General features: G+C 46.8%; 2 protein-coding genes across 5 annotated transcripts; both read right to left on the bottom strand.

The window, feature by feature from the left end:
* Positions 1-113: 113 nt before the first annotated feature.
* On the bottom strand, positions 114-11,168 carry kif3b (kinesin family member 3B). 4 transcript variants are annotated; one of them, XM_042299742.1, is made up of 9 exons: positions 10,972-11,159; positions 7,668-9,183; positions 3,788-3,889; positions 3,452-3,574; positions 3,131-3,249; positions 2,306-2,422; positions 1,921-2,026; positions 1,342-1,550; positions 114-841 (listed from the first exon to the last, which is right to left on the bottom strand). In XM_042299742.1, exons 2-9 carry the CDS (start codon positions 9,087-9,089, stop codon positions 736-738), a joined length of 2,304 nt encoding a protein of 767 aa, XP_042155676.1. In that variant the 5' UTR covers positions 9,090-9,183; positions 10,972-11,159; the 3' UTR covers positions 114-735. The 4 variants fall into 4 exon arrangements, with proteins under 4 accessions (XP_042155676.1, XP_042155677.1, XP_042155678.1 ...); XM_042299743.1 differs by lacking the exon at positions 10,972-11,159 and adding an exon at positions 10,737-10,940; XM_042299744.1 differs by lacking the exons at positions 114-841; positions 1,342-1,550 and adding an exon at positions 1,598-1,684 and having other exon boundaries at positions 10,972-11,167.
* Positions 11,169-13,175: 2,007 nt separating this feature from the next.
* pofut1 (protein O-fucosyltransferase 1) lies at positions 13,176-17,782 on the bottom strand. Its single transcript, XM_024415771.2, has 7 exons — positions 17,612-17,782; positions 17,282-17,403; positions 16,942-17,124; positions 16,415-16,527; positions 15,984-16,176; positions 15,587-15,829; positions 13,176-14,329 (listed from the first exon to the last, which is right to left on the bottom strand). Exons 1-7 carry the CDS (start codon positions 17,748-17,750, stop codon positions 14,135-14,137), a joined length of 1,188 nt encoding a protein of 395 aa, XP_024271539.1. The 5' UTR covers positions 17,751-17,782; the 3' UTR covers positions 13,176-14,134.
* Between the last annotated feature and the right edge of the window lie 4,943 nt (positions 17,783-22,725).

The following is a 22,725-nucleotide window of genomic DNA, read 5'->3' as shown; positions in this document are numbered from 1 at the left end:
CTGTAGGAGAATATAAAGGCACCTTGGAACCCTGATAGATTTGGTTTGTGTTGACCTCTAGTTCCCCACTATCCTCTCCCTGTCGTCGCGTCATCCTCTCCCCCCCGTCCCCTCCCCCCGTCGTCGCGTCATCCTCCCCCGTCGTCGCGTCATCCATCATGTGCGCCAGAAAGAACAGCATCTAGTGATTCCAGCAGCAACCGGTCCCCACCGCGCGACAGAAACGTGTTGTAGTGTGCTTCACCCTCCGGCCTGTACACTTGCACCATGCAGTACAGACAGTACAGACACTTATCTAGGGCAACAGACAAAGCTCAGACAGACCTCCTGGATAACAGCATTCCATTGTAAACCTAAAGTAGGAAGCACAACCACTTCTGAACAGACATGCAGCACAGAAACACACAGCATGTCAATGACATGTAACAGCTTTCATGTGCCCCATCAGCTGCCAGCCCCCCATTTCCACATCCCATCATACTGCAGACCTGGGAGGGGCCCAGGAGGAAACATACAGCTCAGAAAAGTATTGGTCCAGAAACCATTTGGGATGGTAAGATTGTAACAAATCTCTTAAAAAAAACAAAAAAACAAACAGCTACGTTCTCAGGTAAAATAAAATGAGCTTGAATCTGAGTGTCCGTCACTTTCTCTGCAAATCAGTCTGCAAGACTCAGCAGAAAACTAAAACAAAAAGCAGTCTCTGGGGTCCCAAAACAGAAAGGTGTGGGGTGATCACTTGGGCACCAGCCCACGGGATTGTGGGTATAAAGGATGTCCTGGGCTGGAGGGGCTGTATGGAGAGGTGGGGGTGACAGTCTTCTTACCCGTTTTAGGTCGGCTGGAAGAGATAGGAATATCAATATTTTGTTGGGGGGAGAATGTTGATGTGGAAACATTCATTTTTAAATCATGATTATTGCTTTATAACCCTGTGATATTGAGTGTAGCATTTCACTCCAGACATTAACATCTGCTAACCATTGGCATGTGACTAATACAATTTGATCTGTGACACAAAACAGGCAGAAACACTCCCTACTGAAAAACCTGACAAAACCCAGTGCTGATTTGTACAGAACAGGACAGACGCTTACCCAGACTTTGGTTTCCTTCCGGCCCCAGTGCTGATTTGTACAGAACAGGACAGACGCTTACCCAGACTTTGGTTTCCTTCCGGCCCCAGTGCTGATTTGTACAGAACAGGACAGACGCTTACCCAGACTTTGGTTTCCTTCCGGCCCCAGTGCTGATTTGTACAGAACAGGACAGACGCTTACCCAGACTTTGGTTTCCTTCCGGCCCCAGTGCTGATTTGTACAAAACAGGACAGACGCTTACCCAGACTTTGGTTTCCTTCCGGCCCCAGTGCTGGTGGTCTGGGTGGGTCCGAGGCTGCTGTGGAACCCGGAGGCGTCCACCTGAATCTCATCTTCCTCCCGCAGAGCATCCTCCAACGCCGCTGCTACCATGGGCGCTATGACCGGCTCCTCGTACTCCTTAGTGGTCCGAGCGGGAAGGTCCATCTCCAGCATCAGGATATTCTCAGCCTGGGGAAGAGACAGAGAGAAAGGGGAGGTCAGGCAGGTCCATCTCCAGCATCAGGATATTCTCAGCCTGGGGAAGAGACAGAGAGAAAGGGGAGGTCAGGCAGGTCCATCTCCAGCATCAGGATATTCTCAGCCTGGGGAAGAGACAGAGAGAAAGGGGAGGTCAGGCAGGTCCATCTCCAGCATTAGGATATTCTCAGCCTGGGGAAGAGACAGAGAAAGGGGAGGTCAGGAAGGTCCATCTCCAGCATCATGATATTCTCAGCCTGGGGAAGAGACAGAGAGAAAGGGGAGGTCATGAGACTGCTACTGCCCAGAGGACAAGGACTAAGTCACCTTCACCGAGGAGAGAGAGGACAGAACATCATACCTTGTATCTGACGTCAGCCTTCATCACCATGGAGGTACGGGCGTGCTGACTCAGGGGTCTTCTGTAGCCCACCGCTGACACTGGCCTGGTCATCATCCGCTGGTCACTGTGAGACAGAGATAGAGAGAGACAGAGACAGAGACAGAGAGAGAGACAGAGAGAGAGAGACAGAGAGAGAGAGACAGAGAGAGAGACAGAGACAGAGAGAGAGAGTTATTGAGAAGACAATCTGTGTGTGTTCCCACACACACACACACACACACACACACACACACACACGGGATTTACCAACCACTTCTTCCAAACCCTGCATTTGTATTCAGGATGGTTTTCAGCATGCTTGTATGTCTAAATGTCTCTACTGGATAATTAAATGTGAATATACTCCTCTATGCGTGTGATGGGACGCATCTTCCAGTGGTCGTCCTCCTCGTCGAAGAACGCCCTGTTCACAATCTTATTCTTCTCCTCCATGGGGATGAAGTTCTCAATGATGAGATGCCTGGCAGACAGAACAACAAGGTCAGTTCTGCTGTGCAGCTGACGGGGAACCTCTAACAGCTTGAGGGTACTATCATTGATAATAGGAGGTAGTCTAGGCAGTCACGGGGGATGAGGGAACTACAGTACAGTCTGCTAATCTGGACCAATCAATAACTAGCTCTGACAGCTACGTGACTGATGTGTGGGTGTCTCACCTAGCTAACTAAGTCTCTCTGGATAAGATCGTCTGCTAAATGACTCGGAAGTAAAAATGGGGAGCACTCGCTCCTCGTCACAGCGGGGGAGCACTCGCTCCTCGTCACAGCGGGGGAGCACTCGCTCCTCGTCACAGCGGGGGAGCACTCGCTCCTCGTCACAGCGGGGGAGCACGCGCTCCTCGTCACAGCGGGGGAGCACTCGCTCCTCGTCACAGCGGGGAGCACTCGCTCCTCGTCACAGCGGGGAGCACTCGCTCCTCGTCACAGCGGGGAGCACTCGCTCCTCGTCACAGCGGGGAGCACTCGCTCCTCGTCACAGCGGGGAGCACTCGCTCCTCGTCACAGCGGGGAGCACTCGCTCCTCGTCACAGCGGGGAGCACTCGCTCCTCGTCACAGCGGGGAGCACTCGCTCCTCGTCAGAGGGCAACAACCAAAATACACTATATTGATTTTTGTTTTCTTTTTCCTGCGTGTGAGAAATGCGAGGTGCGGCCGGGCGGCTCCATACTTGAGTTTGAGCTCCCTGGTCAACTCGTTCTGGGTCTGCTCCAGCTCCTGTCTCTCCTTACTGTGTAGCTCCTGGACGTCATGGATCTCTGTTTTCACTGCCTGCAGCTTTGCAAACAGCTGGGGAGAGAAAAAAAGGGTAGTGAGGCAAAGAGAAGAGACAAAAACACCTTGGGGTTTGATTCAGTGTAGCAAACACATTTACAAGGAAAAAGTTATGCACAATTTCCTTTGAACTTTTTGTAAGCTAAACTGGCAACGTAAAGGACAGCTTTCTAAGGAATCGTATACAGTCGTTTGTTATGGTTTTCTAATGTCCTACCTTTTTCAGCTTCTTGGTCTTGATGTCTACTTCCTGTTGTAGAGAGCTGTATGTCTCCTTCAACTCCAGGGTCTCCTCATCACGATTCTCCACCTGCTGTTTCATCTCCCTCTCTCTACGTTTCTGCACACAAACACACAGAGCGTCACGGTAACAAGGGCAGGGCTGTGTAAATCACACAAATTAGTCAAATGTTTGTGTCGGCAAATCAATACTATTAGATAGACATTCTATTGAGTAATTTATTTCTCTATCAATAACCTAAGTCTAATTATAAACGTTACCTGCTCAGTCTAATTATAAACGTTACCTGCTCAGTCTAATTATAAACGTTACCTGCTCAGCGATTTCCTGTCTCTTCTGTTCCAGGATCCTTTGTTGTTCGTTGGTGTGGTCCACTATGTTCTTCCCTCCCATCAGAAGCTTACTCTCCATCGCCTGGGAGACGACACAATCATGAGGCGTGAGGGGGAAACACAATCACGAGGCGTGAGGGAAAACACAATCATGAGGGGGACACAATCACGAGGCGTGAGGGAAAACACAAACATGAGGGGGAAACAATCACGAGGCGTGAGGGAAAACACAAACATGAGGGGGAAACAATCATGAGGCGGGGGGAAAACACAATCACGAGGCGTGAGGGAAAACACAATCATGAGGGGGACACAATCACGAGGCGTGAGGGGAAACACAATCATGAGGCGCGAGGGGGAACAATCATGAGGGGGAGACAATCATGAGGGGGAAACACAATGAGGCGTGAGGGGAAACACAATGAGGCGTGAGGGGTAAACACAATCACGGGCGTGAGGGGTAAACACAATCACGAGGCGTGAGGGGGAAACACAATCACGAGGCGTGAGGGGGAAACACAATCACGAGGCGTGAGGGGAAACACAATCACGAGGCGTGAGGGGTAAACACAATCACGAGGCGTGAGGGGTAAACACAATCACGAGGCGTGAGGGGGAAACACAATCACGAGGCGTGAGGGGGAAACACAATCACGAGGCGTGAGGGAAAACACAATCACGAGGCGTGAGGGGGAAACACAATCACGAGGCGTGAGGGAAACACAATCACGAGGCGTGAGGGGTAAACACAATCACGAGGCGTGAGGGGAAACACAATCACGAGGCGTGAGGGAAACACAATCACGAGGGGAGGGTAAACACAATCACGAGGCGTGAGGGAAACACAATCACGAGGCGTGAGGGTAAACACAATCACGAGGCGTGAGGGTAAACACAATCACGAGGCGTGAGGGAAAACACACAATCACGAGGCGTGAGGGTAAACACAATCACGAGGCGTGAGGGGGAAACACAATCACGAGGCGTGAGGGGGAAACACAATCACGGGCGTGAGAAAACACAATCACGAGGCGTGAGGGGGAAACACAATCACGAGGCGTGAGGGGGAAACACAATCACGGGCGTGAGGGGGAAACACAATCACGAGGCGTGAGGGGAAAAACACAATCACGAGGCGTGAGGGGGAAAACACAATCACGAGGCGTGAGGGAAAACACAATCATGACGGACACAATCACGAGGCGTGAGGGGAAACACAATCACGAGGCGTGAGGGGAAACACAATCATGAGGCGTGAGGGGGAAACACAATCACGAGGCGTGAGGGGGGAAACACAATCATGAGGCGTGAGGGTAAACACAATCATGAGGCGTGAGGGTAAACACAATCATGAGGCGTGAGGGGGAAACACAATCACGAGGGGGACACAATCACGAGGGGGCGGAAACACAATCATGAGGCGCGAGGGGGAAACACAATCATGAGGCGCGAGGGGGAAACAATCATGAGGGGGAGACAATCAGGCACAATGAGGCGTGAGGGGGAAACACAATCACGAGGCGTGAGGGGGAAACACAATCACGAGGCGTGAGGGGGAAACACAATCACGAGGCGTGAGGGGTAAACACAATCACGAGGCGTGAGGGGGAAACACAATCACGAGGCGTGAGGGGGAAACACAATCACGAGGCGTGAGGGGGAAACACAATCACGAGGCGTGAGGGGGAAACACAATCACGAGGCGTGAGGGGGAAACACAATCACGAGGCGTGAGGGGGAAAACACAATCACGAGGCGTGAGGGGGAAACACAATCACACAATCACGAGGCGTGAGGGGAAACACAATCATGAGGCGTGAGGGGAAACACAATCACGAGGCGTGAGGGGGAAACACAATCATGAGGCGTGAGGGGAAACACAATCATGAGGCGTGAGGGGGAACACAATCACGAGGCGTGAGGGGGAAACACAATCACGAGGCGTGAGGGTAAACACAATCACGAGGCGTGAGGGGGAAACACAATCATGAGGGGGACACAATCACGAGGCGCCAGGGGGGAAACACAATCATGAGGCGTGAGGGGGAAACACAATCATGAGGCGTGAGGGGGAAACAATCATGAGGGGGAGACAATCATGAGGGGAAACACAATGAGGCGTGAGGGGGAAACACAATCACGAGGCGTGAGGGGGAAACACAATCACGAGGCGTGAGGGGGAAACACAATCACGAGGCGTGAGGGGGAAACACAATCACGAGGCGTGAGGGTGAAACACAATCACGAGGCGTGAGGGGGAAACACAATCACGAGGCGTGAGGGTGAAACACAATCACGAGGCGTGAGGGGAAACACAATCACGAGGCGTGAGGGGGAAACACAATCACGAGGCGTGAGGGGGAAACACAATCATGAGGCGTGAGGGGAAAACACAATCATGAGGCGTGAGGGGGAAACACAATCACGAGGCGTGAGGGGAAACACAATCATGAGGCGTGAGGGGAAAACACAATCACGAGGCGTGAGGGGGAAACACAATCATGAGGCGTGAGGGGGAAACACAATCATGAGGCGTGAGGGGGAAACACAATCACGAGGCGTGAGGGGGAAACACAATCACGAGGCGTGAGGGGGAAACACAATCACGAGGCGTGAGGGGGAAACACAATCACGAGGCGTGAGGGGAAACACAATCACGAGGCGTGAGGGGGAAACACAATCACGAGGCGTGAGGGGGGAAACACAATCATGAGGCGTGAGGGGGAAACACAATCATGAGGCGTGAGGGGGAAACACAATCACGAGGCGTGAGGGGGAAACACAATCACGAGGCGTGAGGGGAAACACAATCATGAGGCGTGAGGGGGAAACACAATCATGAGGCGTGAGGGGGAAACACAATCATGAGGCGTGAGGGAAAACACAATCATGAGGGGGACACAATCACGAGGCGTGAGGGGAAACACAATCATGAGGCGTGAGGGGGAAACACAATCATGAGGCGTGAGGGGAAACACAATCATGAGGCGTGAGGGGAAACACAATCATGAGGCGTGAGGGGAAACACAATCATGAGGCGTGAGGGGGAAACACAATCATGAGGCGTGAGGGTAAACACAATCATGAGAGGCGTGAGGGGGAAACACAATCATGAGGCGTTGAGCGTAAACACAATCATGAGGCGTGAGGGTAAACACAATCATGAGGGGACACAATCACGAGGCGCCAGGCGGAAACACAATCATGAGGCGTGAGGGGAAACACAATCATGAGGGAAACACAATCATGAGGCGTGAGGGGAAAACACAATCATGAGGGAAACACAATCATGAGGCGTGAGGGGGAAACACAATCATGAGGCGTGAGGGGGAAACACAATCATGAGGCGTGAGGGGAAAACACAATCATGAGGCGTGAGGGGAAAACACAATCATGAGGCGTGAGGGGGAAACACAATCATGAGGCGTGAGGGGGAAAACACAATCATGAGGCGTGAGGGGGAAACACAATCATGAGGCGTGAGGGGGACACACAATCATGAGGCGTGAGGGGGACACACAATCATGAGGCGTGAGGGGGACACACAATCATGAGGCGTGAGGGGGACACACAATCATAGGCGTGAGGGGGACACACAATCATGAGGCGTGAGGGGGACACACAATCATGAGGCATGAGGGGACACACAATCATGAGGCGTGAAGGGGGAACACAATCATGAGGCGTGAGGGGGAAACAATCATGAGGGGGAAACACAATCATGAGGCGTGAGGGGGAGTGAGGGGGAAACAATCATGAGGGGGAAACACAAGGAGGCGTGAGGGGGAAACAGGTAGAATGAAACTAAAAAGGGTTTGGGTAAAAGACCATGAAAAAGGACGACAACGTAGTCTCCTCACCTTGACTTTGGCAGTCAGCATCTCGCCTGCCTCCTGCTCCTTTTTGAGGGCGTCCATCTTCCTCTCCTTCTCCTTTAGCAGCCTCTGTTTCTCCTCCGCCACCAGACTGTGATCGTCCATGATGGCCTTTCTCTCCCTCTCCAACTTCTCCTGCTGTACACGCCAATAATCTGCACCCACTTTATCAGCTGGTTCTACACCATCATCCTCCTCCTCCTCCGTCGTCTCTCCATCCTCAGTGTCCTCTTCGAGTTCATCCCCAGCTTCTCCAACCCCCTTCCTCCTCCTCTTCTTTTTCTTCTTCCCTGAGCGTTTCTCTAACTGTTCTTTGAGTCGAGCAATCTCTTCCTGGAACTCCCTGAGCAGAGCATCTTTAGGGTCCTCGTTGACGCGGGGCTTGTTCTTGATGTTCTTGGCCCGGTTTGAGTAGCGTAACGTGGTCAGTGTCTCCTCCACGTTGTAAGATGCTGGTCCGATGTTAGCCACCATGACTGTGCGGGCATTGCCCCCCAGGGAGTCCTGTAGCAGGCGGGTGAGCTTGGAGTCGCGGTAGGGGATGTGGGTGCTCCTGCCATCCACCAGGGCAGAGATGACATTCCCCAAGGCTGACAGGGACAGGTTAATCTTGGTGGCTTCCTTCAGGCGCTCTCCTTGGGCTCCTGTCTTGGTCTGCCTCTCACTGCCAGCCAGGTCCACCAGGTTCAATTTGCCCACTCGAATGTGGTTCTCTCCGTCGACGCCCAGCTCGCTGCACTCAACGGTAATAAGAAATATGGCATGTGATCTGGAGCTGTGCTCGTTCATATTGGTGGAGCCCACCGAGCGGTTCTGGTTCCCCACGTTCATAACGTGCTCTATTTCTCGTACACTCTTAGTGACGAAGGAGGACAGGTCCTTGACGTATACACCGGTGTCTGGCCTCTCTTTCAGCTCCAGCCGGCGGGACTGGTCCTTGGACAGCAGGTCCCTGATCTCCTCCTGGTAGATCTCCAGGTACGAGGCCCTCACCAGGTACTGCTGGTTCTGGGAGCGGGAGATGTGTGTGAAGACGTGCTCAAAGGAATTGGGGATTACACCCCTTCTCTCTGGGTCATTGCGCACCCCCTCCATAGTGTAGGTCTTTCCTGTACCCGTCTGGCCGTATGCAAATATGGTCCCATTGAAACCAAGCAAAACGGAGTCTACCAGGGGCCTGAAGGTTTCATCATAGAGATCCACCTGTTTGGAGTTCCAGTCGTACACAGAGTCAAATGTAAAGACCTTGGGGTGTTCGTGGGCTGCAGCCCCCCGGGGGTTTCGCACAGCCACCTGGCCCAGCTTCACATCCACCTGCACCACCCTCTCAAAGTTAGCTGCCCGCTCCTTCTCATTCATGGGTCGACAGCGAACCACCACCTTCACCGACTCTCTGGTCTTAGACATTGTGAGGATTCTCAGACAAACTGGCCTTGTGTCTATGTCCTTCAAGCACTGTACAAGTCTGAGTTCACAATATCAGACCCGCCAGCATCAGAACCTGTAAAAAGAGAAAGAAATGATCGTATGCTGATGTTCAAATAGCTATTCCCAACACGTTTAGTTACTGTTTTCTTTTGTGATTATGAAGACCTTAGTTTGTGCACTGTGACTCAAACTAGCTTACTGGCTACAGTGGTGTTAGATACTGTAGCAGCTAGCTAGCAAGCTAACATTAACAAGACTAGCGACCTAGGTTAACGACAGAGCACAAGATCAAAGATACTGCTGGTAACTAGCTAAGCCGTCATCTGAGACAGAATTAAAGTTACCTAGCTACATGACCAAAAGTATGTGGACACCTGCTCATCAAACGTCTCCTTCCAAAATCATGGGCATACATATAGAGTTGGGTCCCCCTTTGCTGCTATAACATCCTCCACTCTTCTGGGAAGGCTTTCCAATAGATGTTGGTACATTGCTGCGGGGGGACTTGCTTCCATTCAGCCACAAGAGCATTAGTGCAGAATCATCTAGAATGTCATTGTATGCTGTAAAGTTAAGATATCCCTTCACTGGAACTAAGGGGCCTGAACCATGAAAAACAGCCCCAGACCATTATTCCTCCTCCACCAACTTTACAGTTGGCACTATGCATTGGGCAGGTAGCATTCTTCTGGCATCCGCCAAAACACCCAGATTCGTCCGTCAGAATGCCAGATGGTGAAGCGTGATTCATCATTCCAGAGAGCACGTATCCACTGCTCCAGAGTCCAATGGCAGCGAGCTTTACACCACTCCAGCCGACACTTGGCATTGAGCATGGTGATCTTAGGCTTGTGTGCGGCTGCTCAGCCATGGAAACCCATTTCATTAAACTCCCGACGAACAGTTATTGCGCCGACATTGCTTCCAGAGGCAGTTTGGAACTCGGTAGTGAGTGTTGCTATGCTCTCAGTACTCCCGTTCTGTGAGCTTGTGTGGCCTACCACTTAGCGGCTTAGGCGTTGTCTCTCCTAGACGTTTCCACTTCACAATAACAGCACTTACAGTTGACCAGGGCAGCTCTAGCAGACCAATCATTGATTTACGGACTTGTTGGAAAGGTAGCATCCTATAACAGTGCAACGTTGAATGTCACTGAACTCTTCAGTAAAGCCATTCTACTGCCAATGTTTGCCTATGGAAATTGCATGGCTGTGTACTCTATTTGAACACACATATCAGCGACGGGTGTGGCTGAAATAGACGAATACAGTCATTTGAAGGGGTGTCCACATACTTTCGTATGTATAGCGAGGCTAGGCCATTTCGCCAGCAAAACGTTGTAAATGTATGGGCTACTAACTTAGCTAAAAATGTCACGTTCTTTGGCAAGCTAGCTAGGTATTTATCAGTCAGTACTGCCTAGCGATAGCGACGAAACAGACCTGATGCCATTTCCAGTGCTACTCTAGCGAGTTAGCTAACGTTAGTTGATTGATGCAAATTAAAAATCAATGGTTACAGGTTTTCGGTTTGCTAATTGTGACAATTAGCAATATTGACGGGAACACAGCAAGCAAACTGGATAAACATGTTCACGTCACCCAACACGATGTTAGATTTAGTTACCCGGCTGGTTTACAAAGACCCGGGACAGCAACCCATCAGACGGCCTAGCAACGGCAAAAAAAAACACAGCCATCCTCAGAGGACAAGAGACAAGTTCGGTGTATTTTGGATGATGGAGGCGTCTCCTTATTCAGTTTACAAGAACAAGCACACAATTCTGGTGAAACTCATTTTTTTCCGGATATTATTAAAACGGCAACATCCGTGACAAAAGTAAACGTTGTCAGCTAGTTACCATTTAATCCAGTACTTCCACCCAGTCAGCCATTACCGCAGCCGTCAACCGCATCCCAGAAAACCATCCCGGATGGAATGGAGAGATGCGTTCAACGTCACAGCCAATCTTCTTCTTCTTCTTCTTAGGTATAATGGCATTCACAACAATTATACGTGCATTCTGCCACCTACTGTGCGGGTGGATAATAAAGATCCCTAAAATGAAATAATGCGGTGTAAATAATAAGAAATATATACAGTACCAGTCAAAAGTTTGGACACACCTCATTTTTTTTTTTTTTTTTACTATTTTCTACATTGTAGAATAATAGTGAAGACATCAAAACTATGAAATAACACATATGGAATCATGTAGTAACCAAAAAAAGTGTTATACAAATCTAAATATATTTGAGATTCTTCAAAGTAGCCACCCTTTGCCTTGATGTCAGCTTTGCGCACTCTTGGCATTCTCTCAACCAGCTTCACCTGGAATGCTTTTCCAAGTCTTGAAGAAGTTCCCACATATGTTGAACACTTGTTGGTTGCTTTTCCTTCACTATGTGGCCCAACTCTTCCCAACCATCTCAACTGGGTTGAGGTCGAGTGATTGTGGAGGCCAGGTCATCTGGTGCAGAACTCCATCACTCTCCTTCTTGGTCAAAAAGCCCTTACACAGCCTGGAGGTGTGTCAAATCAGATCAAATTTTATTGGTCACATAAAAATGGTTAACAGATGTTAATGTGAGTGTAGTGAAATGCTTGTGCTTATAGTTCCGACAGTGTAATAATTTTTTTTTTAAATACTGCATAGTTTCCTAAGGACTCGAAGTGAGGCAACCATCTCTGTCAGCGCCATCTTGCTGGGTCATTGACCTGTTGAAAAACAAATGATAGTCCCACTAAGCACAAACCAGATGGGGTGGCATATTGCTACCGAATGCTGTGGTAGTCATGCTGGTTAAGTGTGCCTTGAATTCTAAATAAATCAGTGTCACCAGCAAAGCACCCCCACACCTCCCCCTCCATGCTTCACGGTGGGAACCACACACGTGGAGATCATCCGTTCACCTACTCTGCTTCTCACAAAGACACGGCGGTTGGAACCAAAAATCTCAAATTTGGACTCATCAGACCAAAGGACAGATTTCCACCAGTCTAATGTCCATTGCTCGTGTTTCTTCGCCCAAGTAAGTCTCTTCTTATTTGTGTCCTTTAGTAGTGGTTTCTTTACAGCAATTCAACAATTAAGGCCTGATTCACACAGTCTCTTGTGAACAGTTGATGTTGAGATGTGTCTGTTACTTAAACTCTGTGAAGCATTTATTTGGGCTGTAATTTCAGAGGCTGGTAACTCTAATGAACTTATCCTCTGCAGCAGAGGCAACTCTGGGTCTTCCTTTCCTGTGGCAGTCCTCATGAGAGCCAGTTTCATCACAGCGCTTGATGGTTTTTTGCGACTGCACTTGAAACTTTAAAAGTTCTTGATATTTTATGGATTGACTGACCCTGTCTTAAAGTAATGATGGACTGTCATTTCTCTTTGCTTATTTGAGCTGTTTTTGCCACAATATGGAATTGGTATTTTACAAAATATGGCTATCTTCTGTATACTACCCCTACCTTTTTACAACACAACTGATTGGCTCAAACGCATTAAGAACAAAATAAACTCCCCAAATTAACTTTTATCAAAGCACACCTGTTCATTGAAACGCATTCCAGGTGACTACCTCATGAAGCTAGTTGAGAGAATGCCAAAAGTGTGCAAAGCTGTCATCAAGGCAAAGGGTGGCTACTTCAAAGAATATGAAATCAAATCTATTCGATTTGTATAACACTTTTTTGGTTCCTACATGATTCCATGTGTTATTTCATAGTTTTGATGTCTTCACTATTTTTCTACAATGTAGAAAATGGTAAAAATAAAGAAAAACCCTTGAATGAGTAGGTGTGTCCAAACCTTTGACTCGTGCTGTAAGTATTCAGACCCTTTACTCAGTACTTTGTTGAAGCACCTTTGACAGTGATTACAGCCTCGAGTCTTCTTGGGTATGAAGCAACTACTCCTGGAATGTTCAGCCTAAGATATTGACATCACAGCCAATCAGTGTCTTTGTCCTGCTACTGTATGGAGTAGCCTAGCAACATGTTCCAAGGTAACAGCTGAAGACCAATCATAATAAATAGGGAGCAAATGTCTCTTACAAAATTGGGTCAATATAACTTTGGAAAATGTTATTCAAAGAAATGCATTGAAAAATTGAACATATCAAAAGCGAGAATATGCATTAACTGGTTTCATTCAAGGCTACAGACATGTATTCACCAGTGAAGCTTCTCCATTTATCTAACCGAGGAAGCTCAGTCATCACATTTTAGGGTTATTTGCATAAATGTCATGTTCCCAGTCATTTTCATCACAGAGCAATAATACAACTAGCTAGCAGGTACAACTCTTCAAAAATATCAGAAACCGATTACAAAAGCTGATACAGTAATCATTTACATACGTACATTAGAAAAATGTAGGAGGAAGACTGTCAACCTCCCCTTTATAACTAGTATCTGCAGGATCAGTTACTGCACTCCTGAGAGGGTTATTTCCCACCCTCATCCACCAGGTCGCCTTTACATCGTATTAAAGAAGGATAGGAGGGAGGGAGAGCAACACGTAAGAGCTGGAGCACATGATCAGACAGGGACATTACACTGGAAGTCTTACCCACCCAGGGTTCAACAGGGTGATCTGAGCTCCTGCTAACAGGGTGACCTGAGCTCCTGCTAACTTGGCTGCTATGGAAATTGAGACATATGTAGCTGTGGCTATAGAAAGTATTGTGGAAATTGAACACCCTCTTGATGCTCTGAAGAGTTATGTAATAGTGTAACTGATTGTTTAGTAGCAGTGGTGTACTAGAGGCTAAACCCAAGTAAACGCAGTTTACGCAACTTTTTTATTTTTTACCTACCTTTTGCAGGAAACATGCATTGAAAGCATTACTTTATTCACAGCGAACGGCGATCTGAGCCCCCCCCCTAAAAAAGTATTACTACACCATTGTGTAATATGAGGATGGAGTAGATCACATTCCCACAATGCACTGTCCAAGTCCTCACCCAAGATTGAAAAGCCATTTGTCATCTTTCTTCAGGATGGACGACCCAGAAACGGAAAATCTTCACAGCTCTTGTTTCTTGTACATTTTTCCAGCGTGGTCCATTCCGAAGAAAGACGACGGACGGGAGTGGACATCCCGGTCTCGTTTGACAAAAGCAGAGAACGAGGACACACAATTCCCAACGAAGTGGTCAGCTTGGCTTAGAATGTACAGGTCCAACTGGGCAGAGTCCGGCTTGAGGCTCACCACCTTCACCTGGGCATGGACAGACAAACAGACGACACACTGAACATGCAGTAGACAAACAGACGACACACTGAACATGCAGTAGACAAACAGACGATACACTGAACATGCAGTAGACAAACAGACGATACACTGAACATGCAGTAGACAAACAGACGATACACTGAACATGCAGTATACAAACAAAGCATGTTTACCAACAGTGTAACACCTGCGAAAAACAGATGTACTGTGTGCATTTGGAAAGTACTCAGACGCCTTGACTTTTTCCAGTTACGTTACAGCCTTATTCTAAAATTGATTACATAGTTATCTACACACAATACCGCATATTGACAAAGCAAAAACAGTAGGTTTTTTTGCACATAAAAAAAAAACTGAAATATTACATTTACATACATGTTAATTGAAATGCATTCCAGGTGACTACCTCATGAAGCTAGTTGAGAGAATGCCAAGAGTGTGCAAAGCTGTCATCAAGGCAAAGGGTGGCTACTTTGAAGAACCTCAAATATATTTTGATTTGTATAACACTTTTGGTTAATAGTTGATTCCATGTGTTATTTCATAGTTTTGATGTATTCACTATTATTCTACAATGTAGAAAATGGTAAAAATATGGAAAAACCCTTGAATGAGTAGGTGTGTCCAAACTTTTGACTGGTGCTGTAAGTATTCAAACCCTTTACTCAGTACTTTGTTGAAGCACCTTTGGCAGTGATTACAGCCTCGAGTCTTCTTGGGTATAATGCTACAAGCTTGGCACACCATTCTGTATTGGCACACCATTCTGTATTGGCACACCATTCTGTATTGGCACACCGAAGATATTTTATTTAATCAATTTTAGAATAAGGCTGTAACATAACAAAATGTGGAAATGCATGCATGCATGTGTATGCGTGCGTCAATACTTTCCATGTATGTATGTATGTATGTATGTGTGTGTGTGTATGTATGTGTGTATGTGTATGTGTGTGTGTGTGTATGTATGTATGTATGTATGCATGTATGTATATGCATGCATGTATATGTGTATGTATGTATGTATGTGTGCATGCATGCATGTGCGTGTGTATGTATGTATGTATGCATGCATGTGTGTGTGTATGTATGTATGCATGCGTGTATGTATGTATGCATGCGTGTATGTATGTATGTTATATGTATGCATGCACGTATGTACGTACGCACGCACGCATATATATATATATATATATATATATAAAACTGACAAATAAAATCAATAAATGAAACAACGCTCACCTTATCCTTGAAGAGTTTTTGGATCTCAGCGAGGTGGGACTCTGAGTCTGTGGCGATGTAAACAGAACGGGCAGAGGTTTTCTTGACCCAGAGCTTGAGGGCCCGGCGGATCTCAGCCAGGTCAGGGAGGCACATGGTCATGGTGAGGGGCAGAGCGGTGTGACGGTTATAACCCACACACTGAGGAGAGGCCATGAAGTGAGGCCCAGTATCCCCACTCTGGAGCAGCTTACAGGCATTAACCTACAAGGACAATTAAATCAGGGAATACAAGAGGGAAACAGAATGGGTCTGGGCAGCCAAAAAAAGTATTGAAAATGTCAATAACTAATCATTTTTTATTCTGTCGACTATATGTGTGTGTGTCTCTCTATCCATGTGTGTATTCCCAGCTCACCCAATCAGAGCCGATCCTCAGATGTATGGCCACGTATGGCCTGGGCAGCAGAGCAGCAATGTGTTCCTGTCCCTCCTGCACCATCCTCTCCGTCCAAACGACATACCGCTGTAGACCCACATATTCCTCTATGACAGGGAACTGGGCCGGGGCACCAGGCAGGGCCAGGACAGGGTGCTCTGACGGAGGGAACCTGCACAGGGGAAACCACAGAGGCAAGGAATTTGGGACTGCAGATGAAAATTAGCTGGCTGGCTAAAACTTGCACTTCTACAGTGATGTTCATGAATGGGCACCGTCCCTGTAAAACTACATTCAATGTAATAGATTGGTTATGGTAATACGAGGTGTAATTATTCTGTTATATCACCAGTAAGTTGAGCAAAAAAAACATGCTTATGTTTCACTCACAGTAAAACACAAAGACTTACTTGTTGAGCCAATGAGGTTTGTGGTAGGAACTGAAGGACAGGCCGTCAAACAGGACAGACCTGTCAAACTCCACTCCTACGTGGTCCCAAAATGGACCAAAAGGATTCCCGTCCTGATAATGACAGCATGTGATGGTTCATAACACCCCATGAGCAAAGGCTTGACATGACATTTATACCAGATCTTGTGATTTTTCACCACTAAGGTGGTAAACATGAGAAATAGATGATATGAGAGATTTTAATGTAAAATACAGTTATAGTAACATTCCAGCAGGGGGCAGTGTTCTGCTCTGCCATGGCATTCTTTTCATTAACATTAACAACACTAAATCAATTAATTTCTTATAAGTAATTTAACTATATAAAAGACAATAGAGCCAAAGCTATGGCCTCTGTTCCAGGCTTTTATATAATCTTTCTTGACCAGTTTCAACGGTTTTTTTCTTCTTTCACTAACCAGGCTCAATACCTGAGCAACTGGCTCAGTTATCTCCGACTCTCTGAACCTCAATCACAACACTCACCTTCATGGGGCAGGACTTCTTGTCCACGCTCCTCTGGGCAGCTGACTCAAAGCAGTAGGCTGCCCTCTGTCCCTTAGGCCAGTGTGTTGGGGCAAGCTGCTCCATGAAATCCTCCAGGCTTACCACACGGTGGTAGTGGGTCAGGGCTTCCAGCTGGAAGAACTCACTGTAGGGGACATGTACCTGTTGAGGGGGAGACACAGCTGTGAGTGTGAGATGTGATCATCTCTGCATCACAATTCTCTGTCCTTTCTCCCAAAGTGTGCTCTTGTTCACTTCGTGGATTTAAAAAAAAGGGACTGGTGAGATCAACACCAGGAAACATGATTCATACACTTACATTTGAGTATGGTGGCGCGTGGTGCCGGTACACTATGAAGGGGGGAACTGCCAGTGTGCGATTCAGGATTTTTGCGAATGCCAAAGAACCCAGAAAGTGGTCGGCTTGGTTTCCAAATCGACCTGCGTAACGAAAATTGGTCCCATTAGCAACGAACTTTAAACACCACATTTATATTTGGAAAATACAAATCTAGATAGATAAATACATAACACCTGTGTTATTAAATTAACTGCAAGGAAAACAAAGCCGGGCTAGTTACACATCAGACATCAAGGACACCAGAGTATCTAACGTTACAATGCTTCCGATTAAAGTTGATCAAATTACCCATGCAAGGACAATATAAAATGTAGCCATTGTCGTCCCACGTTAACTCTGTAGCACACGTTAGACTAATTTGTAGCAATATTGCTATGAGCGAATAATAAACCACAAAAAGTTGCAAATGATTGAGTTTCGCCGCCATTGTGTTTCATGCTACATCCCAGAATGCATTGGATGTTGAAAAACGTTTAACCCCCAAGGTGCTGCTTCCGCTTCTATACGCGGGTCTGCTACATCACTCTGAAACGTCCAATGAATTTGGAATTGGAACTTCATATGATCTTGGAAAATTGATGGAATATTTAGACATAAATCTATTTCATTGAATCTTTAGACATGTGTTTGAGGAAAGTGAGGGGGTTGGGAGAGAGAGAGAGAGAGAGAGAGAGAGAGAGAGAGAGAGAGAGAGAGAGAGAGAGAGGGAGAAAGAGAGGGTGAAAGAAAATAATATATTATCTGTTGTTTAAATTTCAGATTCATATGTGAGGCAATCAGTCTTCATGAAATGTGAATTTATTAGCCAAATAAATGTGTGATTCTCTATTTTTAGTAGTTACAGAATTGACTCATTTGTCTAGCATGAACTGCTTTTATACAAAAGCTTTTTGGAATAGACTATATCACAAAACTGCGATGTGTAAACGACATGCAGAAGCTGATGACAGAAGTATTGTACTTTTTTCTTTTTAAATCAGAGTATTCTGATGAAAAGTTAAATGAAAGAGTATGAACAGATTCAAATAGTCATCCAATAGGCACATACAAATCCCACAAATCAAATCCCACGCATATTGCTCACACACGTCTTGTAGTTTAGTTTGGGGGGAAAAAAAACAACAACATCATGCTTCTAAACCAAACCGCAAGTGAGTTCATCATCATAGATGTACTAGTATTTGATTGTGTTTCTTCATTAATTAACAACAGGGTCCTCGTGAAATCTTCAGCCGTGACAGAGAGGACCATGAGTAACTGGCTTCCTGACCATAGTGCCTTGAACTGGAATGGAGTCAATCAAAATGGAGTCAACGTTATTTTCACTGATAAAGACCCAGAAGAAACAAGTACTAAGATTGAACCCAGAGTTCTGTGATTAAACTCTTCAATAAAAGCTAAATCTGTGTGCAACATGCCTCAAACCAAAAAAACACTTTGTTTTTGGGTGTGGCCTCACCCCATATAAACACTTGGTTTGGCCTCAACCCATATAAACACTTGGTTTGGCCTCAACCCATATAAACACTTGGTTTGGGTGTGGCCTCAACCCATATAAACACTTGGTTTGGGTGTGGCCTCAACCCATATAAACACTGGGTTTGGCCTCAACCCATATAAACACTTGGTTTGGGTGTGGCCTCTACCCATATAAACACTTGGTTTGGGTGTGGCCTCAACCCATATAAACACTGGGTGTGGCCTCAACCCATATAAACACTTGGTTTGGGTGTGGCCTCAACCCATATAAACACTTGGTTTGGGTGTGGCCTCAACCCATATAAACACTTGGTTTGGGTGTGGCCTCAACCCATATAAACACTTGGTTTGGGTGTGGCCTCAACCCATATAAACACTTGGTTTGGTGGGTGTGGCCTCAACCCATATAAACACTGGGTTTGGCCTCAACCCATATAAACACTTGGTTTGGGTGTGGCCTCACCCCATATAAACACTGGGTTTGGCCTCAACCCATATAAACACTTGGTTTGGGTGGCCTCTACCCATATAAACACTGGGTTTGGGTGTGGCCTCAACCCATATAAACACTTGGTTTGGGTGTGGCCTCAACCCATATAAACACTGGGTGTGGCCTCAACCCATATAAACACTTGGTTTGGGTGTGGCCTCAACCCATATAAACACTTGGTTTGGGTGTGGCCTCAACCCATATAAACACTTGGTTTGGGTTTGGCCTCAACCCATATAAACACTTGGTTTGGGTGTGGCCTCAACCCATATAAACACTTGGTTTGGGTGTGGCCTCAACCCATATAAACACTTGGTTTGGTTTGGGTTTGGGTGTGGCCTCAACCCATATAAACACTTGGTTTGGGTGTGGCCTCAACCCATATAAACACTTGGTTTGGGTGTGGCCTCAACCCATATAAACACTTGGTTTGGGTTTGGCCTCAACCCATATAAACACTGGGTTTGGCCTCAACCCATATAAACACTTGGTTTGGGTGTGGCCTCAACCCATATAAACACTTGGTTTGGGTGTGGCCTCAACCCATATAAACACTGGGTTTGGCCTCAACCCATATAAACACTTGGTTTGGGTGTGGCCTCAACCCATATAAACACTTGGTTTGGGTGTGGCCTCAACCCATATAAACACTTGGTTTGAGTGTGGGGTCAACCCATATAAACACTGGGTTTGGCCTCTACCCACATTATAGTGCTGTGTGTACATACGTGTGTACATATGCCAGAGAGAAAGGGTCCGTATGAATTTTTGTAAATTTTATGGGGCATAAAAAATAAATAAATTAACATCACCACTACTGTCAATGAAGCCAATTTGTCTTAATTCATTGATAGATCATTTTATCATGTCTTACAACAATTTTAATTTAGGCTATTTCCTGAGGTGGCTTGAACTTTAGAATGTTAATTGTAGGTTGACAGACTCACCATGAGCAGTTGATATCTTCATAGGGTAACTCTCCCATCCCCTCCTCCCATAACCAAGTACTCATGCACGCATAAACACTGGGTTTGGCCTCAACTCTATATAACACACACACACACACACACACACACACACACACACACACACACACACACACACACACACACACACACACATGCAGGTACAGACGTTCCTCAAAATACTACCCCTGTTCTATGTGTGTGTGAACCTTTCTTACTCTGAATGTAGTTCATTCATAGAGGTCCATGACATGCATGTGACTGTGCAGAATACCTCGTGAAGTATGTGCTGTAATGAGCTCTGGTCAGTTACTAGCAGGTTATGGAACTTGATGGATTGGCTGTTCATCCCACTGCCTGAGAGGAAAACCCCACCGCTCACAGGTTCAAATTCAGTCAATGCAATTTAAGGTGTTTTCTCAGTCTTTATTTCATGTGTTTTCTTCTGTCTCTGCTCAGGCCTCTCTTTCCCTCTTTTCCTGTCTGGCTCTGCTCCGCCCCCATTCACAGAGATGACAGCGATGATAAGAAGCAGAGAGCCACAGCTCACCACCCTGAGACTTCCTCCAGGTGGATAACTGAAATAGATTAACAAACGGAGGGTGGAAACAAAAACTAACTGTGCAATATAGTAGGTCCCTATAGTAGGTCCTGAACTTTAAAAAAAGGTGCTTTCTAGAACCTAAAAGGGTTATTTAGCTGTCCTCATATGAGAACCCTTGGAAAACCTATTTTTGGTTCCAAAGTAGAACCCTTTACCCTTCCATGTAGAACTTTTCTGAGTTACGTTTAGAACCCTTTCCACAGTGGGTTCTACATGGAACCCAAAAGAGTTCTACATGGAACCAATAAGGGTTCTACCTGGAACCAAGAAGGGTTCTTCTATGGGGACAGCCAAAGAAGCCTTTTGGAACCCTTTTTTCTAAGAGTGTGTATGAGTGTTCCACAGATGAATGTTTGTATATTTATCTCTATTTCCCTGTCTCTTTCTCTCCTTCAGCCTCACCGTTTCTCTCCTTCAGCCTCACTGTTTCTCTCCTTCAGCCTCACTGTTTCTCTCCTTTAGCCTCACTGTTTCTGTACCTCCATGCACGCGCACACACACACACACACACACACACACACACACACACACACACACACACACACACACACACACACACACACACACACACACACACATTGACACACACACACATTCTATGTTCTATGTGTGTGAACTGTAGTTCATTCATAGAGGTCCATGACATGCATGTGACTGTGCAGAATACCTCGTGAAGTATTTAGCCTCACTGTTTCTCTCCTTCAGCCTCACTGTTTCTCTCCTTCAGCCTCACTGTTTCTCTCCTTCAGCCTCACCGTTTCTCTCCTTCAGCCTCACTGTTTCTCTCCTTCAGCCTCACTGTTTCTCTCCTTCAGCCTCACTGTTTCTCTCCTTCAGCCTCATTGTTTCTCTCCTTCAGCCTCACTGTTTCTCTCCTTCAGCCTCACCGTTTCTCTCCTTCAGCCTCACTGTTTCTCTCCTTCAGCCTCACTGTTTCTCTCCTTCAGCCTCACTGTTTCTCTCCTTTAGCCTCAATGTTTCTCTCCTTTAGCCTCACTGTTTCTCTCCTTCAGCCTCACTGTTTCTCTCCTTTAGCCTCACTGTTTCTCTCCTTCAGCCTCACTGTTTCTCTCCTTTAGCCTCACTGTTTCTCTCCTTCAGCCTCACTGTTTCTCTCCTTCAGCCTCACCGTTTCTCTCCTTCAGCCTCACTGTTTCTCTCCTTCAGCCTCACTGTTTCTCTCCTTCAGTCTCACTGTTTCTCTCCTTCAGCCTCAATGTTTCTCTCTTTCAGCCTTCAGCCTCACCGTTTCTCTCTTTCGGCCTCACTGTTTCACTCCTTCAGCCTCACTGTTTCTCTCCTTCAGCCTCACCGTTTCTCTCCTTCAGCCTCACTGTTTCTCTCCTTCAGCCTCACCGTTTCTCTCCTTCAGCCTCATTGTATCTCTCCTTCAGCCTCACCGTTTCTCTCCTTCAGCCTCACTGTTTCTCTCCTTCAGCCTCACCGTTTCTCTCCTTCAGCCTCACTGTATCTCTCCTTCAGCCTCACCGTTTCTCTCCATCAGCCTCACTGTATCTCTCCTTCAGCCTCACCGTTTTTCTCCTTCAGCCTCACTGTATCTCTCTTTCTGCCTTCAGCCTCACTGTTTCTCTCCTTCAGCCTTACTGTTTCTCTCCTTCAGCCTTACTGTATCTCTCCTTCAGCCTCACCGTTTCTCTCCTTCAGCCTCACTGTATTCTCTCTTTCTGCCTTCAGTCTCACTGTATCTCTCTTCAGCCTCACGGTTTCCCTCTTTCAGCCTTCAGCCTCACTGTTTCTCTCCTTCAGCCTTCAGCCTCACTGTATCTCTCTTTCTCTCCTTCAGCCTCACTGTTTCTCTCCTTCAGCCTCACTGTATCTCTCTTTCAGCCTTCAGCCTCACTGT

The sequence above is a fragment of the Oncorhynchus tshawytscha genome, linkage group LG16, assembly GCF_018296145.1.
Source record: "Oncorhynchus tshawytscha isolate Ot180627B linkage group LG16, Otsh_v2.0, whole genome shotgun sequence".
NCBI classification, from domain to species: domain Eukaryota; kingdom Metazoa; phylum Chordata; class Actinopteri; order Salmoniformes; family Salmonidae; genus Oncorhynchus; species Oncorhynchus tshawytscha.
The sequence above is the reverse complement of the archived record's forward strand: the minus strand, read 5'-3'. Positions and strand labels throughout refer to the sequence as shown.

Excerpts from the sequence above, each read along its gene's own strand:
- kif3b (XM_042299742.1), bottom strand. The coding sequence starts at position 9,089 with ATGTCTAAGACCAGAGAGTCGGTGAAGGTGGTGGTTCGCTGTCGACCC. Across the intron at positions 3,575-3,787 it reads GACAGGAAATCGCTGAGCAG|AAACGTAGAGAGAGGGAGAT; the intron begins GTAACGTTTATA and ends GTTTGTGTGCAG. Across the intron at positions 2,027-2,305 it reads CCCATCACACGCATAGAGGA|TGACCAGCGGATGATGACCA; the intron begins GTATATTCACAT and ends TCTGTCTCACAG.
- pofut1 (XM_024415771.2), bottom strand. The coding sequence starts at position 17,750 with ATGGCGGCGAAACTCAATCATTTGCAACTTTTTGTGGTTTATTATTCG. Across the intron at positions 17,404-17,611 it reads TTTATATTGTCCTTGCATGG|GTCGATTTGGAAACCAAGCC; the intron begins GTAATTTGATCA and ends TTCGTTACGCAG. Across the intron at positions 15,830-15,983 it reads TGAGGATCGGCTCTGATTGG|GTTAATGCCTGTAAGCTGCT; the intron begins GTGAGCTGGGAA and ends TTGTCCTTGTAG.